This window comes from Panthera tigris, chromosome D4, assembly GCF_018350195.1.
Source record: "Panthera tigris isolate Pti1 chromosome D4, P.tigris_Pti1_mat1.1, whole genome shotgun sequence".
Taxonomy (NCBI): domain Eukaryota; kingdom Metazoa; phylum Chordata; class Mammalia; order Carnivora; family Felidae; genus Panthera; species Panthera tigris.
The window spans coordinates 75,589,503-75,609,294 of record NC_056672.1 but is presented as its reverse complement, the minus strand read 5'-3'; the positions used below and the strand labels follow the sequence as shown (position 1 = coordinate 75,609,294).

General features: G+C 44.0%; 1 protein-coding gene across 1 annotated transcript in view; it reads left to right on the top strand.

Moving 5' to 3' along the window:
• The window catches only part of ASTN2 (astrotactin 2), an 873,390-nt gene that overhangs the window by 805,864 nt on the left and 47,734 nt on the right, over positions 1-19,792 (top strand). Inside the window, exon 20 of the mRNA XM_042963755.1 lies at positions 14,299-14,440. Within this exon, the coding sequence (XP_042819689.1) occupies positions 14,299-14,440 (142 nt within the window). The remainder of the gene's footprint in view (positions 1-14,298; positions 14,441-19,792) is intronic.

Genomic DNA, 19,792 nt, shown 5'->3' with positions numbered 1-19,792 from the left:
AGCAGTAGACATGTGTCCCACTCAAGGGTTATTGGAACCATCAGACACCATTAAGTGCTTAATAAACACTAGTTATTATTTTTCTCCTGTTATACCTGAAGTGAAATGAGTTATCTTCTTAGACAATCTTAGGTTGGTTCCTCTCTCGTCTTACCTTCCCTATCCTCTCTCTTGTTTTTAAATAAATGTTTATTCATTTCTGAGAGAGCATGAGTGGGGGAGGGGAAGAGAGAGAGGGACAGAGGATCCGAAGTGAGCTCTGCTCTGACAGCAGTGAGCTTGATGCAGAGCTTGAACTCACGAACCGTGAGATTGTGACCTGAGTTGAAGTTGGACACTCAACTGACTGAGTCACCCAGGCACCCCCTCCCTATCTTCTCTCTTGCCCTCCTCTCTGCCCTGACCTTGGCTGAGCTCCCTCTCAGGAATGCCATGTACAGTTGCACAGGTTTTACAGTGCACAGTACTACCACATCTAAAAACTCCTCATTCCAGTTGTAGACATTATAGTCATGTCTCTTGTTCTAATAAACCGGGATTTTAGGACCACTTGCAGATACATAGAAGCAAAGTATTTAAGGAAGATTTGCACAGAGGCACCCTATGGGCAAGCAGTGAGTCTCTGAGCTTTAGTCTTATAATCTGTAAAATGAAGGCCTGAAACAGATGACGCCTTAGGCTCCCCTTGCTTTGGGTTCTTGCAGATCCAGATGTGTGCATTGCCTGAACAGTGCTCACGTAATCAGTCTGTGTGACTGGCAAGGGGAACTGTAATATGGGAGATTATTGGTCCCTGGAGCTCTGCCTTCACTAAAGGTATCAGCAAACTGGAGGTGACATCTCACCCTGCCTACCTCCTGGGGTTATCAAGGATCAAATGAGAGAGTGTTTTGTCAACCCTAATGGGATGTCAAATTTGAGAGATCACTTAGACACACACACACACACTTCCATGTGTATGTTTATGTGTGTAGATGCAGACATACATGTTTGTTTTTACATATGTATACCATATACATGAATACTACACATGTATACTATACTATATATGTGTGTGAATATATACCCTACTTATACACACACTCACTATATATATATATATATATATATATATATATATATATACACACACACACACACACACACACACACACACATATATGTATCTCCAGTGTGTGTGTGTGTCTATATATGGTATAAACTCACAGGGCTAGTTATGAATTAGAAGCTTATGAACCATGTTTACTCATTCACTGTAACCTAAGGCATGTATTAAACAGTAGGAAAAACTGACCAGCCAAATTTTCCAAGCTTAAAAACCCTTTTATAGCTTTCATTGTGGGTTGAAGAGAGAACTTGTTTCCCCTTCTCTATTTAAAGGAAAAATTTAATATAAATTGGGAAGCAAGGAAGTCATTTTAAGAGAGTGAAAAAAATCCTGTATGTGTGTGGGAGGATAGATGAGGGGGTTTGGATGCAAATGGCTGTCACCTACTCACACTGCCTTCTTTACCTCCCAGGTCATTTCCCCTGGGATAGGTGGGCACCCCCCCCCCCATCAAGGTTGCCCTGGTCAAATACTCAAGGGCCACCATCTCCTGTGGAGGCCCTTCTGGCCTCTGGGCATCTCCAGAAAGTCACTTCTCCCTGTGGGATCTCAGTGGGACCCCAAGGCCCTCTTATGGCCAGGTTATAGAGTGATAGGACCTTTGACTGACTTGGTTTTTGGTCCGAAGCTAAAAGGGAAGGGGACAGCATTCCCCCTCTGGGCCTAGGGTGTGTCTCTTCTATCAAGGGGACTAGATAAGGTCATGGAGGATGGAATGAGAAGAAGGAGCATTAGCCTGCCCTTGGGAGAGCTAAGATGGCTCAGTGGCAATGGCCAGGCATTGTCCTCTTCTCCTCATCTTGCAGGGGTCGTTCTCAGTGTCCAGCTTTCTTGCTGTCTACGTCCCTCTCTGCCTCTTTTCCTCCTGTTTTTTTGTTTTGTTTGATATTATCCCTTTCTCTTTTGGGATAGTTCACTCCTTCCCTTCCTCCCTCCTGTCTTCCTCCTTCCTTCCTTCCTTGTTTCTCTTACTCTTGGTTTCCTTCTGTCTCCATTTATCTCTCTTTTGATCTCTCTTTGTCTCTCTTTCCATCTTTCCATTTCTGTATGACTCTTTTTCTCCTTCTCTGTTCCTTTCTATTGCTATCTATTTCTACTTCAGTCTGCCTCTGAGCATTTCCTGGCTATGAGTCTTTTTCTGACTCTTTCTCTATTCTGTCCTATTCCTTCTTTCTGTGTGTCTCTTTCATTTGGAAATGTACCTCTCTCTGCCACCTCCCAGGTCCCACCTCTTCTCAGTGATTCACCTCAGCCTGGTGGAATGGTGTTGTTTGCACGACTAGAAAAACTGAGTCATCTTTGCTGGACTTCCCTCCACCTTCCTGGCGTCTCCCTGCCGTAAGGCCTGGGCACAGGGATGGGATGAGGAGGGGAATATGCATTTGTGCACGTGCGTGTGTGTGTATTGGGGGAAGTTGGCTGGGAGAATGGAATGGCCTTAGGACCTCATTCATTCCTCTCTGGTGCCTTAACAGGGTCCCCCCAGAGCTGCCTTTGGAGAGTCTTGGTCAGATTTGGGTTTGAAGCCTGATCCCACCCCAGGAGGGAAGAAGAAAGACAAACAGAGGCTCCCTTATCTATGGAAGATACCCCAGCTATCTGCTAACCATGGGCTTTGACGTTTATATTTAGAAAAGGGAGGGCAGCTTTGGGCATTCAGCAAATTTTAATCTCTGGGCACATAGTTTACGCAGTTCTGGTTTGGGCAGAGTAAAAGGTGCTAAATTCAGGAGGATAATTCACTGTCCCTGGATTGTTGAATTTCTCCTCTTTACTTCCTGTGAAATGCTTTATGAGTTGGCATTTTCCATAATAAAAGTAATCACAACAATACAGTTTCCATTACTGAGTGTTTACCATGTGCCAGGCACCGTGCTAAGTGTTTTGCATACGTTGTGTAAATTAACTCTTAGTGTGATTCTATTGATTCTGGTGAGGTAGGCATTTTCACATGCATTTTTCAGATGAAGAAAATGAGGATTAGAGAGATTAAGTAACTTGCTCGGAGGAGTCATTCAGCAAAGCCAGGATTTAAACCCAGGAGCACAGTATTGCCTTTTCTGCTACTTTTTCCTCTCCAATGGGGGTTTGATGCTGATGTCTTAGTAAGTGTAATTGTCTAAATCAGCAAATGTGCAGAGAGCTCACTAAAGGCGAGGGCCTCATTAGTTCCTTCAGGGAGTGGCTGTAAAGCTGTGTTAGTCACAGGTGGGTCTGCAGTCTGGATGAGGAGACAAGAGGACAGGGTACAGCTACTAAAACACTGTATCTCACATCAGGAAATGTGTGATCCATCCCCGGTACCTCTTCTGTAGACACATTCCTTTCCTGAGTCAGTTTTCCTTTGTGTAAAATGGGAATTTTCACTTCTATTCATGTTTCCTACCTCGCTGAGTGCTTGTGAAGCTTGAGTATGATGGCAAAGAAGATAGGGGCATGCACTGTGAACTTTAAAGGGCTTTACAAAGGAGCTGTAAGAAGAGAATGGCAACCCTCCCCATAAAGAGAGACAGGAGTCAAAGGATTCATAGGCAGCCAGTGCGAGTGTTAAGGTGATACAGCAGAAGGCTTAGCTGGGCAGAAATGCCAGGGTTGGGCAGAGATCAAGAATCGGTACTACTAATGACAGAAATTTCCTGGGGTGTGGGGGGTCTGGCAGCTAGACAGAGCTCAGGGAGGCTGAGACTGAAGAAGCAAAGTGATAGGCAAATATAGAGGAAAATAAAAGAGGGTCTCAGTGTTGGAATTGGTTGCAAGATCAAACCAGGCAAAGGCTGGACAAGAGTGTGATGCATGCCCTTTCTATTACGGCCATTTGCTGTGGCAGAGATGTGAATAGATTTGTAAAGTCTCATAGGAAGGCAGGGGCACAGCTCATGCTCTTTGACCCTGGATTCAGTGTTCTTTCACACAAGATCTACTGGCCTCCTGGGATTGCTCTTCCCCACACAATTCAGAGGTTGGTGTGCTGGGAAATCCCACCCCGCCCCTTGCCTAGCGGGCCTGCTTCCAGCTGGGAAGGAAGCCATGCTCATTCATCTACTTAATCATTCCACACACCCCGGCATAGGGCTCAGATGGTGAATAAGACAGGCCAGGTCCCTTTCCATAAGTCCTGGGGGAGGGAGACACTAAACAGGTGGTTGCAGGACAATGGGTTAAGGACCACAGTGGTGGAAGTGAGGGCACTATGGGAACTCATAGGAGGTACCTCATCCTTGCTGGATGGAAGGGTGGCCAAGGAAAGCTTTTGGAAAGATATCAGGTATGAGCAAAAACAACAGGCTGTCTCCACATGTTTGCGAAGTCGTGGCTGAGTCATTAGTTGATTGCCTCTCAGGCCTCACCTCTCCCCAATGTATTCAGTGAATCTTTAGTGAATGGTTACTCTGTCCCCCACTCTTTGCTAAACAGAAACCATGAAAAAGATGGAACAAGATGGATAAGCCTTCTGAGCTCATGGAGCTCACGTTTTAGTAATCAGATGAAAATAAATAAATGAACATAGTAACTACAGGTGCTTAAAAGAAAATCAAGAGTTCTATGAAGCCTAATTAAGAGTAGGCAGCCTATGTCTGCTTTAGATAGGGTGATGCAGAAGGCTCTGAGGCGATAGGACTTTAGCTGAACTGAAGTAAGAGAAGCCCACTTTCCAGGACTAAGAGTTCTGGAAGCTCCAGCCCCAGGAGTCCTAACTTGCCCTGCATTATAGCACCCTCATCCAGCACAATGCCTTTCCCCTTCTTGGGATACAAATTCCTCTTTGCCACTGATGAGTATGTTTCCAGGTTGGTAAAGGTTCATCATCATTTCATTTTGTGTGTCCTTTGGGCTGAACACCAACATACCTCAGTTCCTCCCGAAAGATGGCCTCCTTTCCCTCCTTCTAACTCCAGAAGCAGAACCCATCTGACATTTTCATCCTCTTGCCTGTCATTCTGTGGATTTACCTCACCAACAACCCCTTAGATACACATCACAGTTTGCAGATAATAAAGCACTTTTATATTTTTTTATGGACTTAATTGAATTCACTCCTCATGTCCCTCTTCCAGAGTAGATAATGACATCCTCATCTAAGAGACAAGGAGACTGAGGTCCATAGAAACAGAACAATTAAGAAAAACCACAGGCTCTGGGATTGGATCGACCTGGGTTCAAGTGCTAGCTTCACCGTGCAGTAGGTGTGTGGGGGGCCACTTGCCCCGACTCTTTGCACCTCTCTTCTGGATAAAATGAGAATAGTAACCCCAGCTCCACCAGACTGTATACTGTTTCATCAGACTTGCGGTCAGAGGGGCTATTAGGACCCACTGTCAGCACACAACGTTTCTGCCTCTTTACCCAGAGAGGGAGACGTTGAATGAAGTGCTCGGCCCAGACAAAGTTGGAAGTGTTAGGGGAACGGAGACTCTGATGAGAAGCACATTTTGTACATTTGGTTCTTTCCACTTCACCATAGTGTAACATTTAGGAATGCAAGTTAAAAAAAGACAAGGAAGAAAAGCAAAGCTTCTGTAGATGCGTGCTGTGAGGGCAGTAAACAAGCACCGTGGTCCTCAGAGAGTGATGGTGAGGGGACCTTGGCTGTCTTTCCACTTTGCTCCTCCTCCACAAGCCTGCCCCCCCAGATCAGCTCTCCTCACACATGTTAGCAATACCCACTCTGGCCAAATGCATTAGCATCATTTGTCCTCGAGATGGTGGGGATGACGAGGGCTTGTTTGGCCCTGATTAATCCAGCGGTAGAAAAGGGCAGTCTGTATTGGCCAAGTGCATATTAATACTGAGGTTAATATTATTAAATTCCATATTAATAATAAGTTGCAGGACTCTTTGGTGGGTTGCTCATAAAAGCAACCATTGCAACTCTGCCTTGCTAAGCCGCGAGCACCACAGGGAAAGGGTGGCCCAGTGCTCTGTCCATAGTGGGTAGTCCTTTCCTTGGAACCTAGTGGGTATTTAATAATTGTTTGTGGACTGTTTCACCAGTTGGGTTACCCAGTTGTGTCTATCCTAGACCTCAGTGAACAAGGCATGTCAGTTGCTCTTTCTGTGAATTTCTCAAACACAGGACTTGGGTCTTTGTAGCAGACACCTCTTGGGCTATACTATACCCACTTGGTCCTGGATATTTTAGCCACAGCAGTGGTGGTAGTACTGTCTATACCAAGGCTCACCTTGTACTGATAGTGACCTCAAAAGTAAGCTTCCACTTTCTGCCTCATCATGCTGTTATACAGGACCAAGGGAGCTCCCTAGGCCCATGTACATGCACAGCTTAAAAAAAAAAGGCATGGGGAACTTTTCACGGGGAGGTTCTCAACCAGCAGTTATCAGGAATCAAGTGGTATGCTCTCTAGCTCCCAGCTTTCAGCCAAACAATTCGGGGAGACATCTAGGTCCCTTCTTAGAAGGTCCCTGTAGAATGGTGTTCCCATGATTCATGGCAGTAGACTTCATCATGCACTTCTATATTGATGTTTCTTTTTCCTTATTTGATTCTTTCCTCTCTCCCATGCGTGCTTCTCAGAATAACCATCTGCACCCAGACCCTTCTTTTAGTCTCTGCTTCCCAGGGCACGTAAACTTAGACATTCTTCTTCACGTTGTGTTGCCAGCCATCACCTCAGGTCACAGTACACAGTAAATATTTATGGAGAATCTGCTATGTACAGTTGCTGTGGTAAGTGATCAAAGTCCTTTCCCCATGGGGCTCATAGTGGGGTATACAGACAATACAATAATTCATCAATATATGAGAAAGATTGATAAGGTTTATGAAGAGAAAGTAGAAAAGGGGGACAGAAAGGGATTAGATGAGACTGAGTGGCTGGAGAAGGCCTTTCTGAGGAAGTAACATTTAAGTAATCATCTGGGTAAGGAGAAGGAATGATTATGCAAAAAATACAGGGAACAGCTCTCCAGAGATGGAAGCCATAGGTGCAAAGACCCTGTGGTTGGAGAATGCAAGGCATTCTTCCTCAGAAGAATACCAGTATTGCTGGAATGAGTTAGTGAGGAAGATAATGTAGGCAATGAGGTTGGAAAACAGGACTAGAGGAAATAGGAATTGGAAATTCTCAGTGATTTTTGTTGAATAATAGAATCTTTGTATCTCTTGCCCAAGGCAGTGTTTTATGATGGGAAAGGCTCAGATTTTGGAGTCTGACAGCTATGGATTTGAAGTTCAGCCTTGTTATTTAGATGAAGTGTGACCTTAGGCAATCTGCTTGAGACCTGTAAGCTTTTTGTAAGCTTTTTTTTTTTTTTTCATATAAAATGGCAATCATAAAATCTACCTCATAGGATTTGTGTCTGGTAAGGCTCCTGGTTGCAAGTAACTGAAAACAAACGGAAAGTACTTTGGCAGAAAAGGGAAAATACTGACTCATGTATTTGAAATATCCAAGAGGATATCTAACTTCAGACCCAACCGATCCAAGGTTTCAAATGATGTCATCATCAGGACTTGGACTCTGTCCCAGGAGTTAGTCCGATTGATCAGGCTTGAGTCACTTGTTCATCTCTCGTTGGCCTCTGACATGGAATATCGGGTCGCTGACCACATGCCCATCTCTGGAGGAAGGAGTAGGCCTTAGCTCCACCGAAATCATATAGATTGACATTAGGGGAGAGCTGGTTCTCCAGTGGAAAACTCATGCACTGTTAGTAGAAGGAGGCATGGGTTTAAAGCTGGTCCAATCGATGGATGGTTCACTTGAGGACTTGCGTGGAGATGAGCCAGAAGTCCCTTCACATGACTTTTGGTAGGTATTTGCTAGACCACCATTGCCATTTTCAGAATCATTTTTTGGCAGTCCCTTCTCTTTTATATCCTGCGAGTCCTATGCATTCCTAAAAGAGGTCACCCAGGAGGCATCCTGGTTCTCCCAAAAGAGAGTTCTAATGCCCGATGCCATTGTTGGGGAGATGGGGTGTGGATCCAGCCTTCAACCACTGACATCTGGTTTTCTAGAGTCCCACACATCTCTGCATGGCCAGCCTTATGCTGGGCACTGAGGACACAGAGGTGACCAAAACACAAATCCTGCTGAAACAGCATCTCCTAGTCTGTTGGCACATGTGCAGTAGGAAAAGCATGGGATCCCATTAGGCAAGTTTCTTAGCCTTCTTTCAACCTGTTTCCTCATTTGTAAAAGCGTGGTTAACCCAAATCTTTAGATTGTATTGAAAATCACAATGGGGCTGTTTTCAATGTTTAATCAGGGCAATGTTAAAAAAAATACCTGCCATACGATAAGAGTGAATAGACATTTCCTTTCCCTCTCTCCTCTTTGCCTACCTTCCATCCTTCTTCCCTCAACCTTCTTAAATATTGCTTCCTTTAAAAACAAAAAAAGTTCTAGGGAGTTAGATATTATATAATGTATCTCAAAGTAGCTGAGTTTCACCACTAAAAATTTGGCTGTCAGACAAATTGCTGTGACCTGATGGAAATGGACATATGGTAGCAGGACTGGGGGAGCACGGACATTGGTAAACCATCCATGTAGCAGGCATACCACATAAATTATTTGTTCCTCACCTGATTCTCTGATGATGAAGAAGCAGTCTCAGAGAGCTTAATCATCCATCCGTAGATAGTATAGTTCCTAAGTGGTGGAGGCTGGCTTCAAAACCGGGTCCTTCATCTGCCCCCACAAACCCACTCTCTTTCCTCCACCTCGTACTGCCATTATGCTTGAGGTAGGAACCAGACACTGGCTCTTCAGATTTCAAGTACCGTGTTTGTGAAGAAACAAACCAATGGCAGCTGGTAAGTGTGAGGCCCTGAAAAAATGCATCTTGTCATGACAAGGCTCTGAATGAATTTCTACATTGGCCCAACTAAAGGAATGGTGGGAAATGCAGAGCCCTGCTTCTCCTTGGCACCACAGCAAGAAGCATCCTCAGGTTAGAGAGAGACCAGGCCCGAAGCTGCCTCCAAATCCCCCTGGCGTTTCCTGAAAAGAGCGTGGAGGCTGGAGCGGGGACCTTTCTCCCCACCTGGGCTAAATAACTCACTACTCCCGCCCCTTCCATTTTGGAATTTCTTTGCTGCTTTTCCTCCCCCCACCCCCCCCCCCAGCCTGTTTTCAATTTGCTCTTGTGGCCGGCTTTGACTGTGACCTCAACTCAATCAGAAGTGAGGGGGTGAGGGGAGAAGGGGAGAGAGGGGGGAAACGAGGAGGCAGGGGATTTGAGGGAGTGATAAAAGGAGAAGGGATTGAGGCAGGGGGTGGGGCCTTTCGAAAAATTACTGTGCTTTGTTGGGTTGGTTCTGAATCTCTGGCAGAATTTGTGATTGACCTCCGCTGTGGATCGTAATGAGAGCAAGGCTCGAGTCTGAGTGGATGAAGCAGTGTGTGGGGGTCTGGCCCAAGCCCACTCGGGTTACAGCCCCAGAAGAGCCATAATGGGGAACAGGCACATTCCTGTACAGCGACTCCCAACTCCCTATCTGTTTTCAAGGAAAGAAAAACAGAGAAAGAATGTTAGAATCTTGGACAGGCATGGGCTAGGCAGTGGCAACAGCAGCCCCATCTAGGAGGGTTCTGCCACACAGCCATAACATACCAGAGAGGAGGGGACAGGGGTAGCCTAACCTGGGCAGAGTTGCCTAGTGGAAGGCACATGGAGCTCAGAAGCAAATAGGTTTGATCCTCGACTCTGCCCCAGAGTGGCTGTGAAGCCTTGAATTTGGGGTTGGGGGTGGGGTGCAACATTCCTGAACCTCTGTATTTCTTCTACCAGAGAATGTGGCAGGGTTTTAGGATTCAAACATTTTAAGCAGTAAAACTTATAAGCCAATATTTTTAGAACAGTTTTTTGTCCCCAACTTAAATAAAACGTGACCATCAGTATATAAAATAGATCAAACTGGTGTTGATCTGGCTTGAAGTTGGTGTGGGCACAGAGGAGACAGACTTCAGCCCCCACCATGTCTGCCTCTCCTTCTCCACCCTGGAGTTCTGCATGTCCTGATGGGCAAGCCGCTGCTAGAATATAGCACGTGTTGGAAACCTCTTGAACTACTTCTGTCTCTCCTAGGCTTTTTATCTTTCTCAGGGAGTCCAAGTTTAAGAAGATGGCAGGGTGGAACTCTGTGTCTAGCACGGTGCCTGGCACAAAGTAAATCTAGCTCACGTTCATGTTGAAGGTAGTTGGTCAGAAATTCAGAGCAAGGTCTTCAGGTCTCAGCAGGTTTATCTCAGAGGCTAATAGGAATCACCACACAGGCTGTAAGGGCCAAGAGATGAAATGTTTGTTCCAAGCGGACCTCCCACTTTGCGTATGGCCATGGACATGATACTTTCCTTCTCTAAGCCTCAATTGTCACCTGGAAAAGGACAGGATAAAAGATTGGACCAAAAAAAAAAAGTTCTAAGGGCCCTTATCTCTCTCCTCTGATATGATGACAGTGTTAATGAAAACGATAATTAATACAATAGTTAACATATCTTTGAACCCTTATTGTATGTCAGACACGGTGCTAATTGATTTGTAAGCAATAGATGCAATATTTTATATGATATTCACAACATTGTACCTTAGATACTATGATTCTATCTGTTTTACATATGAGGAGATAGATGGAGGGAATCAAAGAACCTGCCTGAGGCAAGCCATAAGTGGGGGGTGAACCAGGATTTAACCTTAAGCAGTGTAAATTCAGAGCCCAGCCTCTTAACCACTGCCCTGTAGTATTGTTCATTCGATTGCCAGACTTTCCATTGCCAGACGAGGTATTGTGGAACCCCAGTGCATGTGTTGAACTGCACTGATTTGCATTTGTACACAGAGAAGATCTTCCTTAAGACCCCTTCCAACAGGTGAGGAAGTGAAGGATCCCCTCATTCACCTGTCTCCATCGAAGTTACATTTAAACTTTCTGGAAGACAGTGCCAAGAAAAGCGATCTTACAACTTACTCTGTTGGTCTGTTCTTGTCTTTCAGAACCCTTCCTCTTGTCACACTACAAACTGTAGGTCAGGAACTATTTCTTTCATTGTTTCATTCCCCAAGCTAAGAGAGTGACACGCTTCAATTGCAAACTGAACAGAATTGAAAACCTCACTTTCGAACACTGTTGTTTTTAAACTTTCTCTAGGAGGCAGCATAGTATAAAAGAAAAAGTATGGCTTCCCAGTTAGGAGGATACAGGTTCAAATCTCAGCTCTGTCCCTCCTGAAATTTGTGAGCTTAATCCCAGCTTTACAACAGAGATGCTAACATTTAACTCCTTAGGATTGGATACTGATACTGTGATGATTAAATAAAACAAAGAAGAGTTGGTACTGTGTCACTTCCTTTCCTTTTGACACTTTCCATGCAAAGGTCATCATGTCTATGCAGTCCCAAATACAACTGGGTGCTGTATGTCCTTATACTGTCCTCCATATGACTAGTTATGTGTTCCAGGCTATCCAGTTTCTTCCTTCGAACTAAATCTTAAAGCTTAGAGCTGTGTGCCTGTCTTACTGACCTGTCAGGCATGTTATAAAGCTTTTATCCAGGGTCCAATTGTTCTGAAATGCATTGAAACATCTGGAAAGCTATGCCCATTTGTGAATGAATGTCAGCCATATTTTGGCTTGAAGACCGTTAATACTGGCCACAGAAATCCTGAATTCCCTCATGAGGGGCCAACTCTTTCAATGGCTATCTAGAAACAAATTGAGAAGCAGACAGACATGGATCCAAGCTCAGAGAAAACAAATGTAAGTTGCCAAACTTAAAATCCTAAGAAACCACGAGAGACAAAGCCCTTACTCCAGTGAGTAATTCTGTTTTTCCCCCTTTTCTTCATTTTTCACCCTATATGTTGCTCTGCTTTGGTAGCTGTTGGAAGAGAGACATTGTCTGTTTATGATTTTACTGTGGAAGAAGCTGACATAAGAGGCCTGTGAAAGAAACAGAGGATGCCAACATCCTTGATGAATAAAGCTTTCATTTACCTTTTTGGTTTCCAACTGCTGGTTCTAGACGGCTGCCGGTCTAAGAATCTCTTCTTAGATTCTTTCATTCTGGACTCCAAACTCAGTAACAGTTACTGATCCCGTATTACAGAAGGGAAAACTGAGACTTTCAGAGGTTAGGAGACTTGCAATAAATGGTGGAAGTAGAATTCAGTCCCAAGCCTGTCTGACAATAGCAGGTGAACTTGCATGTTGCTGACATCAGCCTGGTTCACATGCTTCCCTCTGGCACCTACGTATCAAGTCTATGAACTGTAGATGTCTTTGTAAAAAAGTAGAAAACAAAGAACACTACAATCAGATCTGCTCTGTCGGACCCTACGGACAAGTACGTTATCGAACGGTTGTTTACCTGAAATCCTAGGGCTTTCCAGACAGTTCAAGTCAGACAAGTGTTATATCATTCACCTGTGAGTGAAGAATGAAACTTTTCTTTGAAACACCAGCAGGCTGTGATCTATATATTTGGCTTTACCAGTTCCGTGGTAGAGAAGAGCTCTGTGGCCTCCTTGGGTCACAGCCTTCTCAGGCACTTGGCCAATATTATTACTGTTCCATGTTGGTTCCAATATATTTGATTGTCCTTAACATCAAGTGGAGAGGATTTAGTCGAATGGACTTCTTCCTCTTGTCGTTATTAAGAATAAATGAGAAGAGAGTGTGAGGCATTCCATATTAGACAAGAAGGAGAAGGAATGAATGGTAAGGATGCTTCAAATCATTCCATACTGTGTGGTATAAAATAATCCACGTGTTTGTTTTGCTCCTAAATCATCCCATTTTAGAATTGGAAGGGAACTTAAGAGGCCATTTAGCCTGGTTCATTTATTTTATCTATTTTTAAGTAATTTTTTATTGATTTTTTTCTTTGTTACAAAAGTAATACATGTCCATTATCGATGATTTAAAAAAAAAAACAGAGATAAGCAAAAATAAGAGAGAAAAATACCCATGATCTCACTTTCCAGACAAAGCCACTATTGTACATTTTTTTTTGTAATTTTTCCTTCTCTTTTTAAATAGATAAACATGTAAAACTTCCACCAAAAATTAGATTATTCTGTAATAGTGTAACCTGTCTTTTAACTTAATATCTTTTCATATAACTTCATATGCTTCCACAATCTTGTTTTTAATGGCTATAAAATGTTCCATTGCATCACTGAACTATAAATGATACTGCTATTTCTATATCATTGAACATTTAGTTGTTTCTAAATTCATCCTGGTTTAAATGGTACTGTAACGTTTATCCATATATCTTAATCTTTGTGCACATCTATGTTTTTATTTTCCTTTTTCAAAAGCTCTAATAGTGATCCTACCACTTTCACTCTACAGAAGACAAAACTAAGGCACAGAGATGGGAATTTGGTTGGCCAAAGCCATCCAGCAAATTCTTAACAGAGCTAAAAGTAGAACCTGAGATTTTAAATGTCCAGTTATTCCTTTTAGTTAGGTCTATTTCTACTAAACTTCAGCTGCTTCCTAAAATCCAGTGTCTAGATTGATTTTTAGAAATCATGGAGTTCGAGGCTTCTGTTCTTCCACTGTCCCTTCCTGTCCCATGGCCATCACTTATCAGGCATGGAACTTTTTCCCCCTTAGTTGGACCAGGTCTCTGTCCATCTCAACATAACACTTCACGAATCCAGAACCAACATAACACTTCCTGAATCCATGAGCCACTTCATGAATCCAGAATCCAGAACCAGGATACTTCATGACTCCACTTCATGCATAGAGTGACCATGTAACAGGAAACCTATCTTACATCCTTGGTCCAACTCCTTTGTTACACCAGCAAGGAGAATGCAGTTCCCGGAAGGAAGGTCTTGCTCAAGTAGTTAAGAGGAAGTTAATGGCAGCAATAAGACCAGAATAGTTAGTCTGGACAGAAAGCACGATGCACCTTTTGCCTTTTCGTATATTTTTATTGCACAATAATTTACCTCATTTGAGCCTTCCTACAATTTTATAAAGGCAGATATTAGTATGCCCACTTTACAGTTGGGAAAATTCAGGCATAAATTTAAACAAAGAGACATTAAGGCTAGATACTATTCTGTCATTCATATGCTATGCTTGCGTTGTCCACTAATCCTCCTGATAATGGTATCCAGACATTTCTTGGGTTCGGACAGCAGCAAGGATGTCTGCTCACCAAGGCCTGAGCTGGGGAGCTCATCTTTCTTTGTCTCCCTCCAGGAGAATTCCTGAGTTTTGCCGATGACTTACTCTCTGGCCTGGGCACATCTTGTGTAGCAGCTGGTCGAAGCCATGGAGAGGTCCCTGAAGTCAGTATCTACTCCGTCATCTTCAAGTGTCTGGAGCCCGACGGTCTCTACAAGTAAGATGTGCTGGGTGCATGGGGGATGTGAAACAAGATGATTTCAAGTCTGGGAGGCAAGGCATGAATAATCTGTCCAGGCAGCCAAACGTTTTATAGACAGCCTGTATGTGCACCTTCAGATGCTAAGGTTTAGAAGTATCCATTGGAGAAGTGTGGCCACAATAGGCCACAGAATCACACAGGGTTAGTGCTGGAGGGCCCAGGGAGGCCAGGAACACAAAAGCATTTCTTCTAGTGATGAATAATCTGCAGCCCAGAGAGGAAAAGTGGTGAGTTAGCAAGGAGGGCTGGGATAGGAGTCCCTGCCTGGTGTTCTTTTCTCAATTCCATGATATCCCCTCTGAAAAAATACTTAGATTTGTATATCTGAAGTATGTATACATGCAGCATATATATATGACATATATATATAGGTATGTATATATATATATATATATATATATATATATATATATATATATATATATATATATATTTGTTGTTAGTTTTATTAGATTCAGCTTCCCCCTCCTTAGAAATAGTGCCATTATCACTCCTTCACAAAATATATTAGAGTTACTGCATCCAAACTTCTAGTGATACAAAAGGAAGTCATTCTGAGGCTCATCTGTTAATCTTAGAAAAGGGGCTCGTTTTTCTTTTGTTCTCCCCTCAGTGAGCATTTGCCACATTGAGATGCAGCCATCAAAAGCTATAATACAGAGTTCTAGAGACAAGCTTTCTTCATGTACCCTAGTTACAAAACTATAGGGCACCTCCCTTAGCCTAGAAAGCTGAAGTTATTAACAAGGAGGGCATTATCCACAAATTATTGAACTCAGTTATGTTTTTCTTTTATTTACTCAGTGATCCATGCATTTATCCATCCTTTACCCAATCATTAACCCATCCCTCCTTCCATCCATTTCTCCCCCCCTTCTTCCCTTTCTGCATCCATCTATCTCATTCATCCATATATCTGTTCTTCCTCTCTTATACTCCACCATTCATTCACTTATTTATTCATCACTTCTTTCATTCATTCCATTTTTATGTATTCATTCATTCACTCATAACTCATTTACTTATTCAGCAGACATTTTCTGAAGAGTTCCTATGACTTGGTACTGAGCTAAGAAATGCAGGTATGAATGTGACTATGACAAGGGTTCTATTCTCAAATAACTTAGAACTTAATGATGGTATGAAAGGCCACAGACTGTGAATTCCGATCTGGCTTTGACATTTTTAGTTATGTCATCCTTTACCTCTATAAGCCTCAGTACAACAGTAATAATAAAATCTATTTTGCAGAGGCACATGAGAATTAAACAAAAAACACCCCAGCACAGTATGTATGTGCTCAGTAAGTATTAACCCCTTCACAATGTGAATCTCTTTCACCTCCAAACCATATCCCATCCCCACTTCCTCTGGAAGGCCATGACTTTTCTAAAGACCATGGCATACTTTAGAATATCCAACATATTCAGGCTCATTGGTAACATCCAACACATTCATGCACCAAATTCAGGAATATCCCTATAAGCTAGAGAGTGGGCCTCTGACCCTGGCTCTGCCACTGACTATCTTGTAGATGTTGGGATCCAAGTTTTACTTTGTACAGAATAGCAGAATCAGCTGGGGACAGTGAGAGCTCTGGAAATGGAATCCCCAAAATACAATAGGCTATCAAATCTCTTCTGCTGGGACATCTTGGCAAACCTGCCAGAGGAAGTAGCATTTGCCTCAAGCCTTAAGTGCTGACCTGGGATCCAGATCTTGAGAGGATGACTCCACTGCCTCTTAATCAACAAGTGCTGACACCAACCTCTGGGTGTCCAGGACCACTGCATCTATCAAATGTATGTGACCAGATTAAGAGCTCTGAGGCCTTTTCCAACTCTGAAAACTGTGATTATGTGAAGAAAGTAACATTTTTGAAAGATTTCATGATGACTGGCTTCTGGTCCCTTTGTCCCTCATTAAGCACATAGACTGGAGGCAGACAGATCTGGGTTCACATCTCTCCCCTGCACTTACCAGCTGTGTGACACCTAGTGAGCCTGTCAACCTTCTGAGCTTCCATGTCCTCCTCTGTGAAAATGTAGATAATAACAATGTCTGATGCACTGGGACCTGAAGTGGATTTGATAAGCTAGTGCACAAAAGCTCTCCACTTGGTGATGAGTTCCCAGTAAGAGCGTAAGAAGTGTTAGCTGTTATCACTGTTGTTCTTGTTGTCCTTGTTGGGCTAATGGTTAATTTTAATCCCCTCCCCGTCCATTCACCAACTACTGGGACAACATCTAGCAGAGAGGGCCAGAGCCCTGGAAGGTGGTTCCTATCCAGTGAGAAACAAGTAGTAACCCTGTCTCTGGGTGACATTGTAGAGTCCGGGCATTAGGCAGTCTGGAATCCTACAGGCCTGTTATGTAGAGAGCAATGAAATGTCTTATGGAACCCCAAAAGCAATTAACCCTGAAAGCTGACAAATCAGTCGAATCCTTTCAAGATGATGGTGGTTTTCCCTCACTTCTTCTTTCCCTTACTGCTTAACACCCATGACCCCCTTGCCATGTCGTTAAGTGGGACCATCCTTTCTTCTTCTGTCCTGGAAATGTATTTGTCATGAGTTTGTCATTCCTAACTCTGAACACTTCTTTCTTTTATTTTCAAAACTGATTTTATTAAATGGCTGTGGAATCTGGGCTGCTTCAACAAGGATCCCAGGGTGTGGTTTGGACCCATCTCTCATCCTATTGGTGACTCTCCTTCCATGAAGTCTGACCAACACGGTCGTGAGTTTTAAAATAGTTCCATTGTCAGTTCTTGGGGCTTCTTATTTTCTGCTTGCTCATTCCTTACCAAAATCAGTTTTATTACTCTTGGGTCCAAAAGGCTGTGTATGGAAGTAGGAAGAGCATGGGCTTTGGGGACAGACTAAACTGGGTGCAAATCCTGATTCCGCCCTCTACTCATGACCTGCCCTGGGGAAAGTCATTTCTCACTGCTCGATGCAACAGTGTCTTCCTCTGGAAATAGGGAGCTGGTAATTGTTCTCATATCACGGGGTTAAAAGGAAGAGCAGTAAGTGACAAACTCCACAGACAGGGGTTGACCAGAATGCCTTGCATATAGTTACTGCACAGGACACCAAATCTCTCATCCACCCCGCCAGAGATATAATAGGATTCAGGTGGAGAGGGCCAGTCTCTCAGGCAGGAAGTCTGCATTCACATCTCACTACCACCACTTCCATCTCTGGGACCTTGGGCTAAACGTTCATGTCCCCTTCTTGTTCTGCAGTTCTGGCACCTTCAAAGTGAAGGTGTGTTAGATCCACCCCAGCTTGAGAGTTCAGAGAATGCATACTTTTGCCACGAGATTTCTTCTCATTCTTTCTCTCCCTTCTTCTCCTCCTGGGCTCCTGTCCTTCCTGCTTTTCTGCCTCTCTCACTTGTTTTTACCCCACTGTGCCTCCTTGTGTCTCTGTTCATCTCTCCTGCCTTTCATTCATTCTCTGTGTAAGTCTATTCTTCATAGCTTGCTGTCTGTGTCTATCTGCCATTCTCCCAGTCATTCTGACTTTGCCTTTCTCTTTGTTATTCTCTTCTGTTGTTGTGTGTGTACCTCAGTTTCTCTGTCCTATTTCTTATTTGAGTGTGGGTTCCTCTCTCTTCGTCTCTCTCTCTCTCTGTCTCTTCATCTCTCTCTCTCTCCATCTCTCTCATTCTTTCTTTCTTTCTCTCTCTCTCTCTCTCTCTCTCTCTCTCTCTCTCTCTGAATCTCTACTCCCTTTCTTCACTCCACCAAGGAAGGCAAATTACTTTTGCAGCCCCTTTATCCATGTAGTTTTACAAAGCACCACTGAGTTGAGACCAATTGGGGGAGGGAAAGTCAAGGCTGATTTTCTGTCCTAAGCTCACCCTGGTGTAACAAAACAGAAACCTCAGCATTTGGGCCCTGTCTAAATTGAATTTCCTTGTTTGTTTCATTTGTTTTGCTTTTGAATGAAAACAAACAAAGAGAAGCAGAGGAGAGGGTCTCCAGAAGGTCTGACAGTGTGGCCAACTCCTGCACCCTTGGGTTGTTGGAACTGGAGAGTGACCCTGAGAAGGAATCTCCACTCACAGTGGATGGGTCAGGCTGGGCTAGGCATCCATGGTCTTCCCTGCCCTTGCCTAGCTAGAGGCCTAGATACCCTTCTTGTCACCACTCCTCAATTTCCTATTACCCAAGGTAATTAGCCTCTGTCTTGTCTTGGCTGCTTTGCCTTTCTCAAACCATGGATGACTGCCAAAGGGTCCTGAGCAAACATGCAGTGGCAGCCAGGCCCAATTCCCGGGGAGGGGGGCTCATTCCCACACATTCAGAGGCTTGCCCCAGGCCCGTCCTTCACCCCCTGGCCTCAGCTCTCTGAAAAGAATGCCAAGGGAGCCTGGGTACTACAACCACATGCCAACATCCATGGTGGGGCCAGAGGCTTGGGGGAGGAGAGGGGTTCCTTCTTAGCAGGGATGGGTGGAGTTGGAGGAGAGGAGTAAAAGGAAAACTAGGGCTCTAGAGAAGGGAAAGCATTGTGAAGAAAAAGCCTGAGGTCAGGAGTCAGACAGCAGTTCCCACACTCACTCCCAGTGGGACCCAGAGCCAGTTCTTCCGCCTCTGCCTTGATGTTCTCATCTGTGAAATGGAAAGGTTAAACTCTGTGGTATGAGAATTGCGCACCTCTGAGGTGGGGATTAAGACTGCACCAAAGTCCTGATTCTCAGTGCCTCTGGTACTTCCTGGATAATAGCAGTAGCGGGGAGAGTAATAGTTGACTGAGCACTCCCTGTGTGCCAGGAACCATGCTAAGGATGATGTTGGGTGTGCTATCTCGTTTAATCCTTGCCATAATCCTGTGGATCTGGTATCACCATCATCATCGTCATCACCTCCTGTTTCATTGGTGGGAAAACTGGAGCTTAAAGGGGTAAACATTTTGCCCAAAATTACATGAAAGGAGAAAGAGAGCTGACATTTGTACCCAGGCTGCCTCTAACACGCACCCTCCTCTGCCCTCGCCCCACGTGCTATCCCTGTCCTTGTGCATCACACAAATGGACCTGTCAGAATATGAGTGCAAGAGGGCTTTCGCACTAACGGCAGCCCTGTTTGTCATGGAAAGCACGCTGGGGATGGACCCAGCCTGCGGCCTGCAGACCCCCAGGGAAGGTGCTTCACACTCATCTTTCTCATCCGTGAAATGGAGCTGATTGATCCAGAAAGTGGAGATAATTAGTTCTACCTCCCCATGTGGTCACAAAGATTAAAATGAGTGGTAGATGAGGAAGCGCTTTGAATTTTTCACAAGGTCATCATGTGCTC